Genomic DNA, 10,209 nt, shown 5'->3' with positions numbered 1-10,209 from the left:
AGATCAGCATTTTACAGATGTCAGTGCCTAAGCTTAGACGCCTCTGTGACAGTTATGTAGCTTCAGATGTACGCGGTATCTCTAGACGTAGAGAAGTTAGCACTAACCTGTGTAGTGCTATGCACACGTGAAAGTTGGGGGCTCTTATTTCAGTGTTAACATTAGGAGCCAAATGCCAGTTCCTCAGCAGTAAAATATTTGTCCAAGCAATTTCAGTTCTCTTCAAATTTTTGCTCTTCAGGTTTTATAGAGATCAGCAGATTTCCCATTTACTATTGCAATGGCTATGGAATTCTGCATAAAACTTTTTTTTCCTCTATTTTTTCCTGTAGCAGGAAGCAATAACACTCTAGTAAACATCTCATATGCTGCTAAGTAGCAAATAACTTAGATATAGGTATCTTAGAATAAATTCCAAATCAAATGTACACCCTGAGGGCTGAAACTAAAGTTGGTAGTCCTGGTAAGCAAATTGATATAATATTTTGACAGCAGTAATTTCTAAGTAATTGAAAGCGAGACTATATTTATGTCGCTGTCACTTGCAGCAGTTCTAAATTTGACTTCAGGCATCACCTTCAAGTGATTACAAAGAAAAAACACATTCAGATGACTTATGATAATCAAGAAAACCTAACAAGCATATATTTCCCTGTTTACATTTCCAGTTAAGGCCAAATAATGACAGCTTGGAGGCACTGAAGGAGTGTACAAAATGGATATATACATCTCAGCATCTGAGAAGTCCTTCCAAATTCTGTCACCCACAGAGTGTCACAAAAGCTTTCTCCATATGTTTCTTGGTGAACTCCCTGATTAAATGAGAAGAACATTAATATACAATAGGTGTGGCTAATGTCAGGCAGATTTCAGATTTAGCTCTCGTACAGAAGACAGGTGATAACGGAACCAGTACGCAGAGTCATCTGTTTATGAATCTTCTTTTTCAAGCTCTGTTGTCTTCTCTCAGTGCCTCAAAAAATGATAAAAGCTGATAAAAGGCAGGGCGCTTTTCTGGTAGCTAAATGAAGCAAAGATGATGGGTATGGTTATTTAATTTTTAAATAATTCAGGAACTGTAATTTGCATTAGTTTTTCCTGATTTTGGCATGCAGAAATTAGTAGAGACAATGATGCTTATGAGGTAAAGAAGACTGAAGTTACTTTTTATATCCATCTTATGTTGTGATAGTTTAATCTTCTTTCTTTGCATTAACATGTTCTCAAATATAAGTTATTTTTCTCATTTTTTCTGATAATTATATTAAAAAAAAAAGACCCAAAACATCACCGTCATTTCATGGTATTACCAATAACGTGCCAAACAGTTATTTTTTGCTAGTGAGAAACAAGTCATGGTCCCCACACAACTGACTAAAATTTAGATGAAGAGGAACAATAAATCGGGATAATTCTTGGCACAGAAGACATAGATCTCTCAAAATAATTTGACTTACAACTCCTAGAAGACTCACAGATGGGGTTATTTCACACAACGTTAGTTATCTGAAATGGTGGAGGTCTCATCTACATTTGCTGTTTAAGATGTCTGTACAGGAAAGCAGATATCTTTTATTCTGTGGTGGCTAAGATAGAAAGGGCAAATGACTGTGGAGAGGTACCAGTAATGGTCCTGTAACTGTGAAACAATTTTAGACAATTAGCTGATCTCAGGCACCCAAATTTTAAATCATTAAAATTAGGTGAGAAGAATCCCATCCTGTAAGCTATGGTGATGTCGATGTGTATTTTTATATACATTGTTCTGAAAAGAAGGGAGGCAATCTTCCTTTAAGCCCTGTTTCCTGTACTATGTCCTGAACTAGACTGCTATATAGAATGTACTACATACAAGCAATGTCTTTTACAAGGGAAATTTTCCACTATGAACATTAGTTCAGCTATCAACAGGGACTCCTAGTGACTCCTATAATTTTGTTTTCTCTGGTTTACATGCACAGCTATACATACCTCATGCCAGCAGTTGTACATTATCTGGTAGATGATGTCCGAAACCAGTTGTGGTCTATAAAGTCTGTATCCTTGAGAAACTTTCTCAATCACCTGCATGTTATCATAAAGCTCATAGGGCTGCTTTCCCAAAGTGAACACCTCCCACATTAAGATACCTGCAAAAATATTCATGGCAATGGAAGACAAAAAATGAAAGTCGGGAAATGCAAGATACCCCCTTTTTCCCAGAATAAGACACACATGCAACGTATAACTGATCAGACTCTTTATGGAGAATATTGTCCAAAGAAGATTATGGAGATGACTGACAAGTGTGATTCTGTACCTAAATGTAAAACAACTTCTACTGCAGAAGAAGGTAAAGTTAGATGATAAAGTTAGTTGTAAAGTATATTTAATGTGGACAATGATGGAGAAAACTCAAGATGTTTTGAGTTTTGATTTGTAGCAAAATGCATACAAACAGCTTCTTATATACGTATGTGTTTGTACACAGATGGAAGGAAAACCAAAATGACAGCTATAGCTATATATGTTTTTATAGGATAACAAGAAAATTTTTACTGATTTTTTTAAGTAAGTGGGGCATATACTCCTTTGGTATCGGAAAGATTCGGAATACTTTATAGTGTCAGCTACATATACCTATAAAAACTAGATTATACTGAAGCAATAGAAACACTGGATAATATCATAAACATTAATCCATAATGATAGCTTTGCAAGAAATAATTTTTTTTGTAACTGAACATATGTGATACTCATGCCAACCATAAAGTAAAAAAAAAAAGTTAAATATCTATTTCAAAATGATATATAGTATACTAGCAGTAATTATTATTATTTTTTTTTAATTTATTGGATCTTTGACTTCCCTCCAGCTTGAAGACAGGAGCACTGTAGTGTCACAGTGGGATCAGAACAAAATGGCACCTGTATCCCAGCTTTCCTTGATGAGTATGTTAAAAAAACAAGATTATTTTTTTCTCTGACATCTGCTTTTGGGATACGAATACATTAATTCATTATGTAGGCCTTTAAAGACTCATGAGTTAAAAACAAACAAGCAAGAACTGACTATCCCACTCCCCCCTTGCTTCCACTGCATCAATGCATAGTGTTAAAATGAGAAAAGACCTTCTAAGCAAAAATAATGCTTCTTACTGAAGTTAATGACAATACTGAAGTTAATGACAATAAGGCCTGAATCCAGGATTTCATCAATAAGAGAAAAAAAAAAGTATCACCAGAAAATCCAACTTCTGATTTAATTGTATAGATTATAAGCAACTTGTAACGGGCATGAATGAGCTGTTTCCTCTTCCAGAGTCGTTAATATTGGGAGACTAGCTGCAGTTAAAGGTAAGAAGTATTCCAGCATTTGGAAACACTTTCATCTGCTTTATTCACCATTGCTCAATGTCAAGAACAGTGGCTTGCCAATCTTTCATCAACATGACAGCTGCCAAAATTTCTCTACTGGAGTAAGTGGAATTTAAGCCCATTTGCAAAAGGCTCCCTTTCCTTTGACACATTTTGCAGACTTTTAGAAACACTGAAGAGACTCCAGGGATTTGTATAGCTTGAAAACCACTGAAGTAGATGTTCAAACTTTTGAAATTGCTGTGTAGCATGTGATCTGCAAATGCATCTTATTTTTTCCTGAGGTACAGAGTCCCAGCTCACACGGACTCTCTTCCACAGCTGGCTTATGCACAGAGCCCACTCTGACATCTGCAACCAACAGAAAAGCTCTTTTGACTTGGGCAGCACTGATTTATGGTCTAGATATGCCAAAGATACCATTTGATCTCCACTGCCAACTGTTTACCACATTAAACACATATACAGCAAATAAGGAGTGGGCAGAATTTCTATGTACTTAAAAGAAAAACAGTAGGGCTAAAAAAAAATCCAAAAAGGATAGGGCTTGAATGCATAAAAATATTAAACAAGAACATAAGCTGTAACTGCTTTTTACATTCCTTCAGTGTGTAAATGTCTAGCATTTCTGTTTAGTAAGCTGAGGGAATCCAAACATAATGGCATATATGCATACATATTTATATGTAAAATTCCATACATACCAAAGGCCCATACATCTGACTTGCTGCTAAATTTGGTGTAATGAAAAACTTCTGGTGCTGACCACTTCACTGGGAACTTGGTTCCTAGTGAACTTATATACAGGTCATCCAGAACGTACCTACATGGCAAGAACAAAACTTGGTTGTGACCGAGTTACAATGAAATACTATTTACTGCTTCTTCCCTGTACATCACAAGGTTCCTAAGAAAAGCCTGGGCAGAATCCCAAATTTCCAAAGGGTACCTGATAGAGGCATTGGTTACAATCTGTAGAACAGATCATTGCTATCAACTTACTAGACAAATAGTGCAGAATCATAGAAATGCCTGTTTTAAGGCTATCTAGCCCAGTCTCCTGCTCAAATAGTATTACTCCCAATATCAGATCAGGTCAGACATGGCTCTGTGTAGCCAAGTCTTAAACGCCTCCAAAGACTGCAGTCTTGTAGTCTCCCTGACTGGCATGTTTCACTGTTCCACCACTCTCCTGGGGAAACAACTTCTCTTACTGACCAGCTTGAACTTCCCAAGCTACAGTATGTGGCCGATGTCTGCTGTTGTATCACCTGGCACTGATTAAGGCTTATTTAGATCCATCAGCTTTGTAACTGTAAGGAGCTCTAGGCAGCTTTTAGATCCCCTCTTAGCCTCCTCTGCACCGGACTAAGCAGCCTGCTCCTTCAGCCTCTTCTCAGAGGATGTGTTCTCCAGGCTGCCCATCCTCTCCAACTTCTCTCCTTTGAGGCTGCTGATTGAGATGTTTGGCCCTCAAATTAGGTGAAAATAGTGTACACAAAGTAAACTCTGAGATTTCATTAACAAACATGAATAGTGAAATCTCTCAGCTGCGATTGGCCTTTAAGCCTTAACTTTTTGAGACAGCAGAATGACCTTATTCTAACCCCATAATGGCTTATGGTCTTTAATAGAAAGGGCACACCAAGAGCTGTGGTTTAACTTGCCTAACAGCCAGTTGCTAGCTGATCAATGCCAGTAAACTATATATACACTAGCATCATAGCTTCACAAGGCTCCCAACTCTTTTACTTACCTAGTCATCCCAAAGTCAGATACTTTCACGGTAAGATTGCTGTCAACCAAACAGTTCCTAGCAGCCTTTCGGAGAGAAATGAGAAGAGAGATGAGTGGAAAAAATACAGAGAGGAGCAAATAATATCATGTCTTGCTAATTTGCTAATAATAATTTCTATCCTCTAGCATTTCAATGAATAATGACATTCTTTGGTTGAAGCAATTAAGTTTGGAACTGTAAGGGAACAGTCAGTAGCTCTCTTACTTAACTTTTTGACCATTGATTAAAAAACATTCTGTATCATAATCCCAGCTTTACAAATAACTACACTGAGGGATGACGAAACAGAAGTGAGAAACTCACATTCAGAAAAACAACAACAGAACTAGAAATTAAACCCTGTCTTTCAAATGGCGTCCTCCTCCAGGGTCCTTTTCAGTAGTCTCAGAATTTACCAAGGCATCAAAAAGTGAAAAACATTGATTGGATTATTTGCAATGCACTATAAAGAGAGCTGAGCAATGAAAGGTGAGTTAAACAGCTTGATTTATTAAAAGTTCCCTATAAGCCTAGTTCTGTAAATGATCACTTGAGAACATTTATCTAAGGCTGTGTTCTTTGCCTGCATGCTTATTAATTTCCGTGATACAGTTTGCATCTACAGTTTTCAATCTGAAATCAAGCTCAAGTTTTATTTCTGTTTTCCCATGGTGCACAGACAGTTTTTGGGAAACTGACTTTATATTTACAACTTGGATTCTTCTACTTAAGTTGTCTGATATTGCTGGTTTCTGAATCAAGGTGTGAGAAATGGTGAGGTATGGATTTAACAACTTTGTTTACACATAAAGGCGATTTTTTGAAAGCATCAACAAGACATTTATAATGCTACCTGAGGAGACTGCACCCCTATTGGAAAACGAAGCAAGTCTGTAACATAAATTGTCACAAATCTTCCCACATATTTTTGTCTAGAGTTAGAAGGCAAAGTACTGCCGCTAACTCTGAAGCACAGTGCACCAGAAATTTGGCTAGGTTCACTTTTAATAGGCCAATACAATAACAGCTTATTTCCCTGAAGAATGCCAGCAGTCTTGAAAGTGAAGTTTTGCATAAACTTTAGGTACAAGTCCTTGAAAGGACTGATCCCCTCATCAAAAGCAACTTGAAATACTTGCTTAAAAACTGTCAGATAAATGTGTTTAAAAGATCTGGGCAGCTGCAGACTTTTAAGTTGTGTTCCTGCTTGCAATGCACCAGAGTAAATTCCAGTATATCCTAGTAGTGTTCACACTTCTTTTATAAGAGAAATAGTTCCCAATTAGATAAATCCCTAACTCATTAAAAAAAAAAATCTAAGTGACCCAAATATTCAGTGTTGCACCTCTTTCTTCTGGAATACCACAGCATCATTGGACACAGCCCTTTACTTCAGTGGATTAATTTTACAATTGGATGTCTGTGCTGCCAAGTGGTGCATTAATCCTTGAGGCTAGAGCCCATAAATGCATGCAGCACAGTATGCAGTGCTGTAGATCTCTCAGCTCAGCTCTGACGCAGAGCATATTAGCTTGTGGACAGTGCTGTTTACGTGTGGATTTAGTGCTGCTCATCCAGAGCTGCCTTGTATTGAGCCAGCTGGGCATCTCTGTTCACCTGTGTTCATGACCACAGTGCTTTTTGGGGTGAGTGACAACAGAGACAGTGCAGCTGTGGCTGATCCTGAGGGGTAGGACTGCCTAGTGTTAGGTCATACCCCTAGCTTCCCTGTCCCACTTCTCCTGTGGGATGGCTTACCAAATCTCTGTGTATGAACTGGCAGCTCTCCAGAAATGCCATAGCACCACAAACATCATAACATATTTCCAGAAGCTGAAGGGGCTGTAGTTCCTTCCCATGACTCTTTAGGTAGCTAAGCAAACAGCCATTAGGCATGTATTCCGTCACTAGATAGATGGGGTATGATTTTGAGCAAACACCATACAGTCTAACAAGTTTGGGATGATTAAGTTTCCTGAAATAAAGACAAAAATAAAATAATCAAAGAATAAATAGAGATTATTGTACATTTCTGTAAGTTTTTTCTTCAAATATCAATACAATGTATTGAAAGAAATGATTGAAACTGGATACAGTCGCATCTCAGACTTCAAATATTCCTTTTCAAGAAGGACTGACTGTCCTTCTTCGCATTACTTTGAAATTCAGTATTGATGACAATCAAAAGAAGGCTCGGTATTGATGAAATGACAATGTTATAGTCAAAACCTGAAATAGGATTTATCAGCGCGAAAGTGCGACATTAATGGTAGGAGAAAATAGATCTGAGTTGGTGGGGTGGACCTTAGGGTTTTCTACTAAAACCACGTAGCAAAATTTTCAGATTCAGAATCCTGATCATATCAGCTAATTAACTGGTAAGAAGGTAGTGCATTCCTTCAGGATATGAGATATCGAAAATATTCTTGAATTCTTATGCTTCAATTATCGTCTCATGGAATTTCACTAGAAATTCGAACATCTTTACTCTTTGGAGTCAGAGACTAAACCTTCAAGTCTCATGTTCATATTTCTGGCCTTTCTCAGTTATTCATCTGTCTCTCATTCCTACCTGCAGGTTGGCAGGAAGAGCTTTCTAACCATTTCTGTGTAAAAATTAATGAAGCATAGTTTTAAGTGACATATGTGAAATCTATGAAGTTGTGGAAAAGATGTAATTGAAAATTTTGTAGATGACCCTATCAATCTTGGTGAAGTTCTTTTGGTAGTACTTCAAATATCCTATGTGGCTACCTATTTAGCCTGTGCCTAATGTACTCACCGTTACTTAATGCTACTTTTAAGAGGAAATTCTCTTTCCTGTGTGTGTTATACATTACTGATTAATGTTTGGAGAGATCATTATTTCCAAATAATTAAGCAATGCCATAGCTTACATCATGGTCTGAGCTTCTTCTATGAATTCATCTTCTGACATTGCTCCCTCTTTAATCATCTTTATGGCCACATCATATTTTCCCTTCCACTTTCCCAGATGCACCACTCCAAACTGACCACTCCCTAGCTCTCTCAACAGGACAATTTCTTCTCGTTTCAGCTCCCAGATTCCTAGTAGGACAAAAGAAATTCCTTTAGAAGAAAAAAAAAAAAGGGGGGACAAATGCAGGTGTGGTATCCCCCCCTGCTGTTTTCTCTGGAGGGTTGCAGAACCATGCAGCACTGAAGCAACATACCTGTCTCTCGGCTTTGTGTTTGAGTTATGGAAGGAGACCACACTTCCTACAAGCGTTACTTGCTACTGCTTAGGTTTAAGCCTTATAAACAGATTTGAGAAAGATTGATCAAATGATCATATATTTTAATGTAGGAGATTGGAGAACAAGTATTGCTGTGCCAGGTAATGTGGCAAAGGGAAAGAATGGCCATGACTCAGACGTACTGGGGAAGGAAGCATGCAAGATCTTGCACAGTTGATATAAGACCTGATATAAAATGCCTTGAAAAGGGCACAACATAAAAGTTGATATAAAGTCCTTTTGCACTTTTGCCTTGCTCTGGATGTAAACTTGTAGGAAGGGATACCCTATTTCATAGAACCATAAAGTCACAGTGCTGCACTGGACAAGAGGAAACTACAGGAGCTGAAAGGACTGAAAGACCATCCTTCCCAAATTCTCACACTGCCTTCTGCATGGACAAGTGGAAATGGCCACCAAACAAAGATTCTGTAAATTCTTGCAAGTCTGAAAGCAGTAAGAGTCATGATTCCCTGGTTATTCTTTTCTTGGTGGTCAAGACTGACACCAGTTTCAAAAAGGAAAATTATCTTCATACCATTTCCTAATGAAGCTGTGGTTGGGACTTTATTTACTTGTGTAGACACTGCATGCCGGAGCCTTGTCACCATACCTACAAAGAAAACCTGTTAAAGGTCACAGTATATACACAAGTCTTCTGAAATCAAAGAAAATATAGGAAAACTAATATCTCCCTCTCCCTGCCATATTACAACCATCCAGGTAATGACAGGTATTCAATATTCAATATTCAACAGCTGCTGCATCATGACACAAGGTTGAAAATTTTCTGTGCTTAAGGGCTAGTCCAGCAGAGGTGTTGCAAGAAGATGTAATACAATACTAAAAAGCACTGTACAGCAATGGAAAGCAACTAAATTGATTATGAATATGTTAGAACAAGTTCCACCCAAAATCTCCCAAAAGTTGTTTCAATATTTAGAGTATTCAGTATTAGAATACATTCACCATAATGCTGAGAATTTCAGAAGCCTAAGCCAAAGCCAATCAAGTAGAAAAAGCATACAGGATTACCAGCTGAATTGTGCTGATGGTAGTGTATAAGCTTGGGAATTGATTCAAAACAGTAATTTTCAGCAAGGTAATACTTTTTCTCAGGGGTTTTGTGCACATGGTAATGTTTGACTGTTCCTTCTTCACTTCTGAAAAACATCACAAAGTGCAGTACTTGTCAAAGCCTTGCGAAGTGCCTTCCAGCCCATATGTTAATACATTAATTAGTTGGTGAATGAACTGTGACACTCCGGCTGGCCGAATAACAAAATAAGTAGTAGATGTCACCAGGAAGACTGTTACGTTTGCCTCAGTCTGCTTTCCCCCTTTACACCTGCTGGCTATGTGGCACAGGCTCCTAGCACATTGGAGTCTTCTGCTGCATACTCTAATGTAGTCTGAAGGTTAGTGCTTGCCTCCCAACAGTTACCTCTAGAGCAAAAGACTTTCATAAACTGCCCTTGCAATGGTTCTATATCTAATTTTGAACAACTTCCCTTCCCTTTCCCATACCCATTCCCCTTCCCTTCCTTCTCTCTCACTCTTGAGACTCTGACATTCCCCTAGATTACGTGCCTGTTACGTGCCTATGTTTACATGAGACAATTCTGGACCTCCATTCCCCCATTCATGGAGCCACTGTCATGTATGAATTCAAATAACTAATATGACCTGGATGTGCCCGAGGTTCACCTTTAACACAATGTAGAGATTTTGTTGTTGACCAGTCACACCAAGCAGCATGCCCATAGCATACTCATAGAAATGGTACATTTTCTTTGGATACTCACTCAGGAACCTTGC

The 10,209-nt window shown here is 38.1% G+C and overlaps 1 protein-coding gene across 1 annotated transcript in view; it reads right to left on the bottom strand.

The window, feature by feature from the left end:
- Positions 1-946: 946 nt before the first annotated feature.
- Positions 947-10,209, bottom strand: part of BMX (BMX non-receptor tyrosine kinase) — a 29,260-nt gene continuing 19,997 nt past the window's right edge. Inside the window, exons 11-18 of the mRNA XM_010291719.1 lie at positions 9,427-9,554; positions 8,930-9,004; positions 8,032-8,203; positions 6,893-7,109; positions 5,114-5,178; positions 4,062-4,180; positions 1,972-2,129; positions 947-1,021 (exon numbers count right to left, since the gene is read on the bottom strand). Coding sequence (XP_010290021.1) covers positions 947-1,021; positions 1,972-2,129; positions 4,062-4,180; positions 5,114-5,178; positions 6,893-7,109; positions 8,032-8,203; positions 8,930-9,004; positions 9,427-9,554 — 1,009 coding nt within the window. The remainder of the gene's footprint in view (positions 1,022-1,971; positions 2,130-4,061; positions 4,181-5,113; positions 5,179-6,892; positions 7,110-8,031; positions 8,204-8,929; positions 9,005-9,426; positions 9,555-10,209) is intronic.

Source organism: Phaethon lepturus, unplaced genomic scaffold (genome assembly GCF_000687285.1).
Source record: "Phaethon lepturus isolate BGI_N335 unplaced genomic scaffold, ASM68728v1 scaffold11827, whole genome shotgun sequence".
Taxonomy (NCBI): Eukaryota; Metazoa; Chordata; class Aves; order Phaethontiformes; family Phaethontidae; genus Phaethon; species Phaethon lepturus.
Note: the sequence above shows the minus strand (reverse complement) of the source record. Positions and strands in the feature narration are given on the sequence as shown.